Raw genomic sequence first — 13,412 nt, 5'->3', positions numbered from 1 at the left:
CATGAGATGCAAACTCATTTAGTTGGCATCCAGTCCTAGAGCGAGAGGGTTCTGGCATTCGTCAGGCAACCCTGCTTTGTAATGAAAGAGAACGCAGTTGGAAATGAAGCAAAATTATAAAGTGGTAAAAAAAGATTCAGAAGCAATAAAACTGCTCTGGTTGTTCTCTTTTGAACTGCTAGAGGGCAGCAGTAACCGTTCAAACTCACTTTGGCTACTAGCTAAATGCCATCAAATGTTGAGTGTGCTTTTTCTCCTGCCTTCTATTTGAAGAATGCACTTGTTCCAACTGCAGTATGTGATGGGTGCATTGTGATGCTAGAATGGCTTTCCCTTTGGAGCAGTTCCCCAACAATGCAAAACGCCGCTAACTCTTTCAGTCAAAATTCAGGCAAATCCTTGGCATTTCATGGCATCGTTTAGGAGATGTTGATGAAGGGGATGCTTTATCATGTATTATCTAATGGCGAAAGTCCTAAATAACCTAAAGGCACCAGATCCTTGTAAGCTTAGTACTTGGAGGGAAGTTAGTACTTGGTTAGTACTTGGAGGGAAGACTACACATGAATGCTAGGTGCTGTCGGCTATATTTCAGACGAAGCAAATGGCAAAACCACCTCTAAGGATAGCATTAGCAAGTACATTTCCATACTGTTTATCAGTGCACTTAAGCACTCCTTAAGCAGTTTACACTGTGTAAGATACTTGCCCCCAACAAGCTGGGTATTCATTTTAGCGACCTATGGAAGGATGCCAGACTGAGTCAACTCTGGAGCCCTGCAGGATCAAAGTCACAACCTTGTGGCTGTGAGAGGCTTTAGTACCAGCATTTAACCACTGTGCCACCAGGACTCCTATAAGCATTTCTTGCCTAAGAAAACCCTAGGAAGATCATGGGGTCGCCATGTCAACAGGCAACTTGGAAGTCTCTCTCACATACACATACCCACGTACCCTAATCCTTATGGCAGCCTTGTAAAAGTTAGTATTAATTTGGGCTTCAGCTCCCCGAATCCTGATGATGATGATGATGATGATGATGATGATGATGATGATGATGGCTGAGGTTCCTGGGAGTTGCGGTCCAAACCATCTGGAGGAACAAAAGCTGAAAGTCCCCGCTCTAATGCTTCACCAGACTACAGTCACCAGAATCCCATAGGACATTGCCGTGACGGTTAATGTGAAACCGTTATGCCATAATTGTGTCGTGCAAAGGGCCTCCAGGAGATGCAATTCACCTTTTGCAGGGTCACCTGCGGTGTTCAACATAAAATGCTTATTAAATGCTTATGCTACTTCTATTTTATTGGTTTGTTTTCTGACAATTTTTGGTGGCCCATGCGGATCCCGTCGAATCCCAGAGACAGAAAATTGGCTCCTAGACATTTACTGCAGTTGCCCACCCCTTTGAATGTCACAATGTTATTTTGGAGACAATGAGAACCTTTCTAGTAAAGACTTAATACTGCGGTTGCTTTCGGCTGCAAGATTAAAGTGGAGGTCTGTAAGCAATTTGTCTTTTAAAAATTGGTTGAAATACTGCCTTGCTAGAGAAGCCGTTGGACCAGTTGTGTGCCTCCAGAAACAATAACCAAAAAACCAATTTCATTTCAATCTGGCATCCTTTTATTACATATATATGTCATGAGCCATTTCCTTTTGGCCCTCCAGAAGGCTGGTCAAAGTTCTGGTCAAGTCTTTTCTCATTTGAAGTCCGATGGCACATTAATGCTACTGCTAGTCCTTCCATTTTTCTCATCTGTTGGAAAGGTTTTCATGCTTCCGTACCAATGTGTAGTAGTAATGGTGGTGGAAATAACAACATTATTGGTGGAATCACTTCATAAATCCACTCAAGAAATCCAGGCCATGTCTTAGATAGAAAAAGGAAATAATATAATTCATTGGATGGGGTTACACTTTTGCTGAAGACACAGGCCCAGAGTTTGGATGAGCTCCTGCATTTAGCTATGAGCCTGGAAGCTCAGATTTGTGTATTTGCACAGTTAAAGCATATGCACTGGTTGTGTACTTTCCTTGGGACATTGGATCTGGCCACAGTGACACATGCCTTAGTTATATCTTGGATGTATTACTGCAGTGTACATTATGTGGGGCTGCTTTTGGAGAGAGTTAGGAAATTTCAACCGGTCCAAAGAACTGTGGCCAGATTGCTAACTGGGGCTGGCTACAGGGATCACACAACTCCCTTGTTGCAGTAGTTGCTGGTACATTTCAGAGCACAATTTAAAGTGCTAGTTTTGACCTTTAAAGCCCCGCATAACTCAGGTCCAGAAGGGCAGTATGAGAGCCAGTGTGGCATAGTGGCTTGAGTATTGGACTATGACTCTGCAGGCCATGGTTTGAATCCCTGCTTGGTCATGAGAAACCCATTGGACATGTTTTTGCAGAAGACACATCACATACCTTCCCACGCACACCTCCCAAACCTGTTTAAAGTTGTGGATGGGAGACAGAATTGCTTGCTTCATTGTTTTCCTTGAAACCAGAAGCTCCTCGGCTGATGCGTAGGATCTTTGCAACAGGCTCTGTTTAAATAAATGCCTGTTGTTTGCAAAGCTGCTGATATTAAGGTTAAAGCCCATCTGTTGGCTGACACTGAAGGGCTGTCATTGGCGTATTCTCTCCGTTGCGCTCTTCTCCCCTCCTTGCTTTTCCTTTGTCCTTTTCCCTCTCCCCCTCCCGGCTCCTTGCCTAGTTGAGATGTTACTTTTTTGACAGTGAGACAGAATATATTTCCCCCCCTGGTTCTCTGAGATTGGATGGAGGGAGAAGCCCACACTTCCATTGCCTTTCCCCCCTCTCCATTTGTTGCATTTCTCCAGCTTCTCCCCCTCCATACCTCTCAATTATTTTCCCCCGTACAATTAACGTCCTACTAACTTGACACTTCTTCCCCTCATTTTGGCTTTGTCAAACCCTCGTTTCCCCCCGGTTTCCTCCCCCCGATTAATTCCAGACATTAATATTTTCTTTCACACAAGTGCCGCTGTTCACCCGTGAAACAGTTTGAACATTATGTAGCTGTCAAGATACCTAGGGATTACCCGGCGTGCTTTGCCTCCGTAAGTGACACCGCCGAGGCCTGGTTCTGAGATGTTTATTTTGAGACTAAGCTGACAAGCATGAAGTCCTGATCCCAGGGAGGCAATCTCATTTAATTAAAAGACTCTTTCATTATAGTTCGCCTTCCCCATCCTAGCCGAAACACTCCCCCTGCCTTAAACACATCCACACTTCTTCTTCGTTTCGCATGGACAGCATTGTTTTACAGTAAGGGAAGGTTTCTTGTTTTCTGGGGGCATATATTCCAGCCGTCATTAAAAAAAACAACCCACACACACACAACTTTGATGTTGATGCAAGAAAACGCAGAGTATCCCCATGGAGATTTGCTCTGTTTAGAAGGAGGAGAAAGTTATTTTGGGATTAATATCGCAGAAGCTGGAAAGCGCATTGTCTGTCCGCTCCCTTTCAACGCTGCGCTTTGTTGCAGGACTCTTGTTCCATTTAAGAAACAGATGAGTTGTGCGTTTGGACCACCTGCCTCCGCTGCTCTATTCATGTTTCCATTCCGCCAGTTACTTTTCTCGTCTCGTCTCGATATTGCCTCTTTCATGTAGTTAATAGTTGAGGGACTTTTTTTTAATATGCCAATAGCCACCGTTGATCAGGAAGATAAAGGCCGTCTCTCTTCTGTCTTCCTCCTTCTTTTAGAGAAGGGATTGAAAAATTCAAGAGAAATTAACAAAAGGGAATGCAGCAAATCACTCTCATTCATCTCATTTCCAAGTGGTTCTGCGCATCTTTTTCTTATTAAAAACCCATCCTCTGAAGGTTATTGGAAATACTTCATGCATGGTATTTATCTGGATAGCTTTGCCCTTTGATGAGACGTGTAATATTAGCGCACATTGTTTTATTCCGTTTGTGTCTGAATGCTCAATAAATGGAGGTCAGTTTCTGAGTGGACGGATCTATGGAAACATCTCCTTGGTTGACATTGGAAAGGAAGGAAGGATGGCAAGAAAAACCTTTGCAACTATTAATGCCAGGTTTTGCACTTGTTCTCTCCATCCTCAAAATTTTATCTGCTCAGAAGTGAGCTTGAGTTCAGCGGGGCTTCACTTTGGGTCAAGGATGCAAATCTTTGCTTGTATCGATCTTCTCTGTAGTAATAAATAAGTTCAAGTTTTCTCCTTAATGGCTGGGGTTAGGAGAGGGTTTCCTCCCCGCCTCCAAAGATTTTTCGTACTTCGAGATTTAGTTTGCAAAAAGGAAAGGAGAAAATTGCACAAAAAATTTGGGTTTTGTCCAAAAGGACTTTCTCCAGCTTTTATGCCAAAAGCAACTTGTTGTGCAGAAAATTGTATTTTGTTTGCAAAGCAGCTGATTTGTGCAAAATGCAGTTTTATGCATTTTGAGGGGATCTGCTATCAAGTAGGTTGAGGCTTGGATGCCAAGAAGCCCTTGTTAAAAAGGGACTCAACTCTATTTCCTTTTTAATCTTCCTTTCTTCTGTTTCATAACTAACTTAAGTCAGAAGGCTCCATGAAATGCAGTTCATATGTTGGGCTATGTCTCAAAAAATGTCCCAGCCAACATGGCCAATGGAAGTGGTCTCAAGGAAGCGGATACCTTTCCATAGCTACCAGTGAAAAATCTGTTTCATGCCATTCCCCATCACTAGTTGCAATGGGAAATTTTCATATTTTGTAGTTGGGTATTCCCATTATGAGCATCTGCTCATAATGGGAATCTCCATATCCGGGCCCAGAAAAGTAAGGCAGCTCTATTGATCAACACACCAATACTAGCCTTTGTACTAGAAACATGACATTTGTAAAGCTAATGAATCGTAATTCATTCAGAAATGACTGGGAAAACCCATCCCTGAAGCCATACAGGGATGTAAGGTGATGTTGTCATACCTACTAATCACAATGTGTGGTTCATACAGTTTTAGAAATGCTAGTTTAACATGTTGGTCGGTGTAACATTTTCTCATTCTTTTAACAATTCTTTTTTTGTTCTAAGGTACAAGTGATCCGTACGTGAAATTTAAGATGAATGGCAAAACCCTCTACAAAAGCAAGGTTGTCTATAAGAACTTGAATCCTGTTTGGGATGAAACAGTTATACTTCCCATCCAGACCCTGGATCAGAAACTGCATGTGAAGGTAAGATGTTGGTTGGAACGGTTGCTAAGCTTCACCAAAAAGAGATATTTCTGTCTTCAAAGCTGCCTTTGCAGGGCTGCGGTTGAGTGAGACTCTCAGACCATTGAGACAAGCAAACCAGATTGCAACATGTGAGTAAAATTTCCCTAGGAGTTAATTCCATGAATTATTACCATTGTTTTGATGGTGGTGGAAAGATGTTGCTAAGAGCAATTTTCTAAGTCTAAGAGGTTTTCTTAGTAGAATTCAGATCGACACCCAGGTGGCATGTTCAAAATACATGATCTTTTTAGTTGCCTTGGGTTTGTCTAAACTCCATAGGTACATCCAAAGAAACCTGTTCCCTCTCTATGTGTCATGGTTCTCAGTAGGCTTCTCAACAAGAGAAAGCATGGCTTGAATGAGAATTAATGCGGGGGTGCAACATAAAGAAACCAGGAGCAGAGAACTAGATTCTTATAGTGGAGAGATGAACTGTCGGGTAGACCACTGGTTTCTATGGCCCCATTCACACTACAGAAATAATCCGGGATGAATCCGGGTTATTTCTTTGGTGTTCACACTTGCTCTGAATGCGCTCAGTGCACATTTGGGGGGAAGGCTACCAAGAAATCCCCTTAAACTGAGATATTTTATACCATCCCCCCTCCCAAGTTTCCTGAAAGATCTGCATTGATCCACATCTTTGTCAGTGTGAATACACTTATGAATCGATTTGGATCACTCTGTATCATTGAAGGGAATGGGCGCAGCTCCATTTTATCCTGAAACGATGGCATGTGTGAATAACACATGGGTTAAAATAGCACTGTGTGATCCGTGAACCCAAACATAATGGGAACCATGATCCCAATCTGCATCAGTGGTCTCCTTGGGACAAAAGGCCCCCTATGATTCTCATTGACCACCTAATGTCCCCTTGGGTTACTTCCTATTTCTTAGATACACTTCTTCAGGAATAATGTATGCCCAGCAATTGTCTGGCCTGGGATAAGCCTACTTTCTTTACTGATAATGTTCTCTTGAAAATTATCTCTATAGCCATAACATATTCAAGGGTAGCCATGTTGGCCATATAGCAAAGTACATTAACACCCCAAATCCACAAACAGTGATACCTGCATTTGGCCAACCAAAATAGTTATTCCTCCATCTTACCAGGTGAGAGCACTTTTAACAGAGCGGTCTGTAACTAAAACCACCTGTTTCTGGCACAGTTGAAACAAATAGTCTATCTATCGGTGTGTTAGGAACCATCTGTTTGAGGGTGGAAAAGGAAGAATTTAACAAGGAAGAATTAAGATGAAGTCTTAAGAAGTTAACAGCTTGTCGGGTCTCGTCTTACTACATTTGAGTAATTCTTCCTCCCCAGCCACAAATATGTTCATAGACCTTTTTTTTTTGGGGGGGGGGACCATCAACAACTATAAAACTATTTATTTTAAATACCGTTTGGGAAAAATAGGAAGACTGTCAGTTGATGAAAGCCGGCAGTAAACTAGTTAAAAATGAAATGGGGGTAATAATGGAAATTGATCTTGCTTTTGATTTCCCCCTGCAAGAAGCTATATATGTATATATATATACATATGCATGTATGTATATGTATGTATATATTTAACAATTCAGTGAATCAACCATTGTTTTGCACATTACTGGTAAAGGCTGCCACTTCGCTCATTTTATGTTCTTTTTCTTAAGGCTTTAATTGGCTCGGTTTTGTTCACAAACAGAACTAAGTGAGGACAAATTGCTTTGCTTATCTGATGGGCGGAAATTGTTTTCAGATGTTTCAGGTCTCTGTTTTCCCTCCTTCTCTCCTCTCCTCCTCCATATGCATCAGGTATACGATCGAGACTTAACCTCTTCTGACTTCATGGGGGCAGCAGTTCTAGCGCTGGATGAACTGGGGCTCAACAGGTACCTTTAAAAGCACATTGGGACTCGGTGCAATTTTTCTTATATTAGAACTGCAGCTTATTCCTCTGTTTGGGATTTCCTTGCAGAGTTGTTCCAAGGTATTTTGCTCTCTTGGGTCAGAAATGCAAATTAAGTTCCAACAAACCAGCACTGGTTGGTGACCTTCATGTGAATGGAGTGGCAAATCTGGTTTGGGTTTTAGTCCAAAATTTAAAGGGGTTCTTCAAGGTTCTGAATCCTACCGCCCAATCGAGTTTAGCAAGGTTTTGGTCAGAACAGATGGCCAGGAATGTCAAAACAAATGCATCACTCTCAGCCAATAATACTCAAGCATATAAGGTGGCTTTGTGTTACTCTTATACAGTGTTACATGAATTAATAAGAAAGGGCTGCAGAGAACATATGAAACACTGATGACATCAAGTAATTGTGGAAACAGTAACAATGCCCTGCAACTTCAATAGAAGATCAGGATGGGATTTGTTGGACTGCAGATTGTACTTAGTTCAAACTAAGTATGAGTTCTAAATATGACTGACTTAGTTCAAACTAAGTATTATTGATGACGAGAAATGCTGGAAGTTGCAGTTCTCGCAATATCAAGAGGAGGACCTCATTGCTCCCACTCCTGGTTGAGCTAAATGTGCCCCGTTGCATTTGTGACTTTCGTCTTCAGTGGCTCCAGAATTTAAGGATGTAAATCTTTATAAACTTTTCTCTCGCAGGGAAAAAAGAGGCAGTTACTGTTTTTTCCTCTTGCTGTGAGAAAGTCATTGAAAACTGTCCAGTTTTTAAAGAACTATTCACAGTCAAGGACTTATTTTGTGCCAAAAATGCATATGGTATTTCTGTAGAAAGAAAAACCTGTTTTCTATGTGGGAAACATGTATTTTGGCCCAGAAAATGGCTCATTTTCTAGACATTTTCCTTTCCTCCTTCCCCTCTTTTCTCTACTTCCCTTCCTTCCTTCCTTCCTTCCTTCCTTCCTTCCTTCCTTCTTCCCCTTCCACCTTCTTTCCTTCCTTCTTCCCCTTCCCATTTTCCTTCCTTCCTTCCTTCCTTCTAGCACAGAATAAGCTCTGAAATGCTTCTCATCAGGTCTTCCTAACACCATAGAAACCTGATTTTTGACCATTTTCAGAATAGCCTTTTGATCTCTTCTCCAGGTTGCATACCAGTCCATTGATGGCCATTTCCTTTTCTACTTTCAGGACTGTTGAGAAGACTCTGAAACTGGATGATCCAAACAGCTTGGAGGATGACATGGGTGTGATTGTGTTGGATCTGAAGCTTGTTGTGAAGCAGGGAGACTTTAAAAGAAATGTAAGTGGGGTCCAAGCGTCTTTCTACATTCTCATGCCAAAATGATCTTCGATAAAAACATTTCTCTGCTGGAGAGCCTTAGTGTTGAACCCATCCCAAATCCAACCTGGCAACCCTAACAGTCTAAAATGCCCCCTATGCCATGGGTAAAATCCCAGAATGGCTTTACCACTCCACTGATATCAGAACCATCAGGCATTGCTGCTTGATTTTCAGATAAGAAGATCTTTATTTTAAGTATAAAACAATTCAAGTTCTTTCCATTCAAAATTTGCTCAGAACATGGAACTCCCCTTAGAAGCTACACTCAAGGCATTAACAATCTGAATCCTTTTTTTCACTTTCTTTTTGCTCTTCTTTTTTGAATGGCCCTTGTTACGCCAATGTGGATGCTGCCAATAGAAGTGGGTGAACCGAAGAAAGCGCTCAGTAGCTAAGGTAACCCATATTTTCCTTCCCCCTACTTTCCTTCTCCTCACCTCCCTTTCTTCCAATCCTCAAGAGTGCCCAACTTTTACAAGAAGCTCCGCTGAGCATATGGAAACTTGCCCTTTCACGCCATGCTGTTATAGTACTATTATTCCACTTTAACTGACAGATCTTTCTTCCTCTGGAAGTTTCGGGTTTATTTGTTGGTGAGACACTAGAACTTTCTTGCAAATCCCAGGATCCCATAAGATGGTGCTATGGCGGCTAAAGTGGAATTATTGCACTATAATTGTATAATGTGGAAGGATCCTGGTCCATGGGTCTTAAAAATCAGAAGAAGAGTGATGGTAACTTGGACTGCATTTTATTTTCCACTAGGAGCCACTCCTGAGGCTCTCATTTGTGGTTTGTGCTTTACCTTCATCTCCATGTCTGCCTAGTACAGAAGTGAAAATCACTGGATTTCCAGATGTTGTCGGATTGCAGTTTCCAGCATTCCTCACCATTGGTTATGTTGTTTGTGGCTGATGGGATCTGATGGAGGAAGAGGAACAGGATTCCCAGCTCCAATCTACTAGGAATCCACACACACCCCCAATTTTTTTTTTTTTGCAAACTTGTTTTGAATTGGAATAAGGTACCCAGAAATCTTTCATTGGGTCTGACAGGTTCCTGGAGCAACAGCACTGGGTCTCCATGCAACACATTGCCAGCTGAACTTCATTTCAGTCAATGTAGGGCCTAGACTTTATAGCAGAAGCAGGAATCATAAGGCTTTCTGGATGTTGCTGGACTGCCGTTCCCACTATTCTTGACCTCTGTCTATGGGGGCTTGACCTGATGGGAATTGCAGTTGAACCACATCTGCAGACTGTGTGATTCCCACTCCTGGTCTGTTGCTGGGATATAAAATTCTTCCGTATTTTGTTTTTGTATGCAAAGATGAATATTGAAGGTTGTTCTCTCCCTGCTCCGTGGCAATGCTTCAATCACCCATCCTTATTTTATCAGTTTGTAATTCCTGTATATCAGAGATATCATGCTGTAGACACAACATGGTAGCAGCACCTAGTGGTATCTTATAAGCATTGCAGGCATCACACAGCATCTCCAGTTCTGTCCTAGAAGCACTGATCTCTCTCTACTTTCTCTTCCATCCAGCCTTTAACGTGAACAATTATGCCTGCCGTAATGTTGTAGGTTCTTTGGCATTGTTTTCCTTTGCTTCATCATTTAGATCCTTTGTTGCATACCCCTAATGTTTACCCTCAACTTATCCAAGGGTCATATCAAAATCCATAATTTTGTTCCTAAAACCTGCCCTCGACTTATACATGAGGTCGACTTATGGTCGAGTATATACAGCAATTATCCATGGAGATTGCTAGAAAAGGGAAGAAACATATGCCTCCCTTTGACATACAGGATATAGATGCAGCAGGGATGAATTTGGGAATAAAGGTGGAGTCAGAAATTGTTGTCGGAGTCGCAGCTCTTGGAAATTGGAGGAGGCTGAATATGGATTTATATAGGCTTGCATTTCTCCTCATTTCTCCTCTCTCTCTACATTTCCCCTCTCTCTTTCTCTCTGTTAATACCCATTTAGCCTTGAAGATCCCTTGAAAGGAATCGAGATTTCCCAACTCTGGCTATCAGTGGCATATTCTGAAGCCCTTTCCATGATCGTGCCCCTGCATTTATGCATTACCTATCTGTGTTAAAACAGTGGAGACAGACCTTTAAGTTGGCTTGACGGGTTGCTTGGGTCCCAAGGTTCTCATGAAAATATTCTCTCCCCCCCTTCTCCTCCCTCGGTAACATTTTAAAAAGTGATGGGAACAAAGAGTGATAACAAAGGGTGCACAAAATAAAGGGGGGGGGAGAAGAGGGAGACGTTGGAACAAAACCTGCAAACCTTTCCTTTATTCCATTTTGTCTTTATTCCTTGCTGTCACTAGAGGGTAGGAGAGTTGCAGCATTCCTTCCAGAAGCCAGAGTTCAGGCTCTCTAGCGATCTGCTAAGAAAGAGCTCCTGTGACCAACGGAGAGGCAGTAAAGAGTTTCCCAGCAAGACTACTTGGGCAACACTTGACAAAGCAGTATTTCTTGGTTTATCGATTCGGCTGCCATACTAAAACACCGGCGTTGTACATCAATAACTATCTTTAGTTAGGAAGCGCCAGGCCTGTGGAAACAAGATGGGCTCCTTTCTCTCTCCGGCCCTCCCTCCTCTCCTGTTCTTTTTGTGTATGTGTGTGGTGGAACGTAAAGGCTACAAAGCAAAACGGTGCGCTTGGGGAATAGCCGTGTCTCGGAGAAGCATGAGAGGTTATGGAAGAATGGTCAGGAGGAGTGTGATGGGGCAGAAGATATGTGGATGGACTGGATTAAGAGACCAGGAGGAAATAAAAAACAAGCTCTCTAATGGATCTGTAAACTTGGAGCTGCCATATGCAGCTTGTCTAGCCCTCTCCAGTTTCCCTGCTCAACTCTTCTGGCCGGATAGTTGAAGGAGATAAAACTCCAGTACGATGCTCTCTCATTTGTGAAAGTTGGTTCTTTTCTTCAGTTGTTGGGCTTCCTTCCCAATACACAAAAAACAAACAATTGGGCAAGGAGGAATTCACTCCTGTTATTGGTGATGGGAAAATAAAAAACAGAATTAAAAAAAGGCAAGAGACTGAAGATCAACTTCTATGAGGAATTTTTCCTAGGGATCATATCCTCTTTGTTGGCTCTTGCAGGGTCTTAATGTCCTCAAAATTAATCTAAAGTTTCTCCCCAAATTAATCTAAAGTTGTGACATGGTTCTGTTAGATCCAGTAGCAGAAAAGTGAGCTGGCTCAGTTCTATGCTCAGGCTTTAATCTGAGAATGAGAAGAAAGCTTTGGCTCTTAAAGCTACATTCATTGATATAGGCTTTAACATCAAACTGGCTCCAGTCTGGCTTCAGTTTGATTCTGGGCACGGTTCAAAGTGCTCTTTATGACTTATGAAGCCCTGTAAGGATTCAGTCCAAATTATCTGAACAACCGTATGTCACCATATCATCCTGCCTGGGTCTTATGGTTTTCTTCTGAGCCGATCTCTGGAGACCTTCACCAACATCTCTAAGGCTAACGGTAAACATCCATCGTGTACAAGAAGATGGAGGATGACAGTTTTGCATCCCAAAGGATTGAAATAATGGGCTTTGGGTACCTCCACCCCGTAGCCTTAAAAAGTAGGCCTTCGTCACTTCTTGAGAAAGGGTTTGGCTTGGTAGTCTGAGGCTGCTGTTCTTTGCAAGGGCAAGTTCTAGAAAAGGGGGGGGGGAACTGGGAGGGAAATGGCTGGCTAGCTGTGTGACCATGTAGCCAGGCCACCGTCCCTTAAACTCAGTTTGTTTTTTCTTCTGTTGCCATCTTTGAAGACCGTGATGCCTGGTGTGTCCAATTCACATTTTGAGCTTTTATTTGGACTTTAAACTTACTATCTAAGATGCTGAACCTATTTTGGATTGACCTAAGGTGGATTCACCACCATGCTGGCACAACCTCCTCTAGTTGAAGGCTGGTCAAATATGCTCTTGGGTCAGCTTTTGTAAATGAAATAGTGTTTGCGGATCTTAGAGGGGAAGCAATTGGTGTCCTGTCCTTTGCCTCGATGCAGCAAAATGTTTTGGGCCAGCCCTGGACGAGGGGTTGTGGTGCAAGTGGAATGAGCCCAAATACTACCTGGATTTTGGAAGAGTTGTTGGCCCAGCTAGTAAGGACACAGTTGAGAAACTGTGTCAGACAGAGTCCCCCAAGTACTGGATTTACTTTTTTGGGCTTCACCTCCCAGTCTCTCTCATGCTGGCTTGGACGTGCTGGGACTTGTAGTCCAAAGAGGTAATGTTTCCAGGTTCTGTTTAAGTTCAACTCCATGGGTGGTCACTGGGTCAATTAAAAATGCCTATCATTTAGGCCACAGTGTATGCACCTTTGGATTAAATCTTGTGTAAATCTTCCCACCTTTGATGCAGTTACTTACCCCTGCATTAGTGGGAGGGGAAGGGAGGAGTAAGAGACCTGAAATGCTCTGCTCCTTTCTAGGCCATTGTTGTTGTGTTGTGTTTTCTTGGAGGCGCATAAGGCGAACCACTTGCCAGTAACCTCATTAGAACAGATCTACTCTGGTTCACTTCTCCCAGGGACCTGGAACCTTCTTGCCGTGGGGGAAAGAAGGTGTCCCTGTGCAGCTGAGCAAACTTTGCACGCTCAATGAGCGCCGCTTGGGCGAATGCATTTGCTTCGGGGAGGTGACAGTGGACCTGCCACGCTTCCCTCTTTTGCTGTGGAAACTCAGAAAATTTGAGTGGCACCTTGGTGTCCAAGTGATTGGAGACATGGGCTGAAAAGTAGATGCTGAGTTGACATGAGACCAGTTTTTTCCTCTCCCTCCTTCACAGGTGTGTGTGTGTATGTGTGTGTGTGCATCTTTGTGTTTGCGTGTGTATAGATGTGCGCCATGCACAGAACACTGTTGTGCTCTGCTCCTCCTCTCTTTTATTGT

General features: G+C 42.8%; 1 protein-coding gene across 5 annotated transcripts in view; it reads left to right on the top strand.

Moving 5' to 3' along the window:
- Window positions 1–13,412, top strand: part of MCTP2 (multiple C2 and transmembrane domain containing 2) — a 76,855-nt gene that overhangs the window by 21,272 nt on the left and 42,171 nt on the right. For 4 of the 5 annotated variants that reach the window (XR_006104498.1, XM_042472746.1, XM_042472747.1 and 1 more), the window contains exons 5-8: window positions 5,062–5,204; window positions 7,048–7,124; window positions 8,336–8,447; window positions 8,850–8,885. Coding sequence is in view for 4 of the 5 variants with exons in the window: in XM_042472746.1 (XP_042328680.1) it covers window positions 5,062–5,204; window positions 7,048–7,124; window positions 8,336–8,447; window positions 8,850–8,885 (368 nt within the window). In the remaining variant the exon portion in view is untranslated. Of the gene's footprint in view, window positions 1–5,061; window positions 5,205–6,991; window positions 7,125–8,335; window positions 8,448–8,849; window positions 8,886–13,412 lie in introns of those variants that run through there. The other variant, XM_042472749.1, reaches the window with a different exon arrangement.

This window comes from Sceloporus undulatus, chromosome 6 (genome assembly GCF_019175285.1).
Source record: "Sceloporus undulatus isolate JIND9_A2432 ecotype Alabama chromosome 6, SceUnd_v1.1, whole genome shotgun sequence".
NCBI lineage: Eukaryota > Metazoa > Chordata > Lepidosauria > Squamata > Phrynosomatidae > Sceloporus > Sceloporus undulatus.
This window is presented reverse-complemented; position numbering and strand designations above follow the sequence as displayed.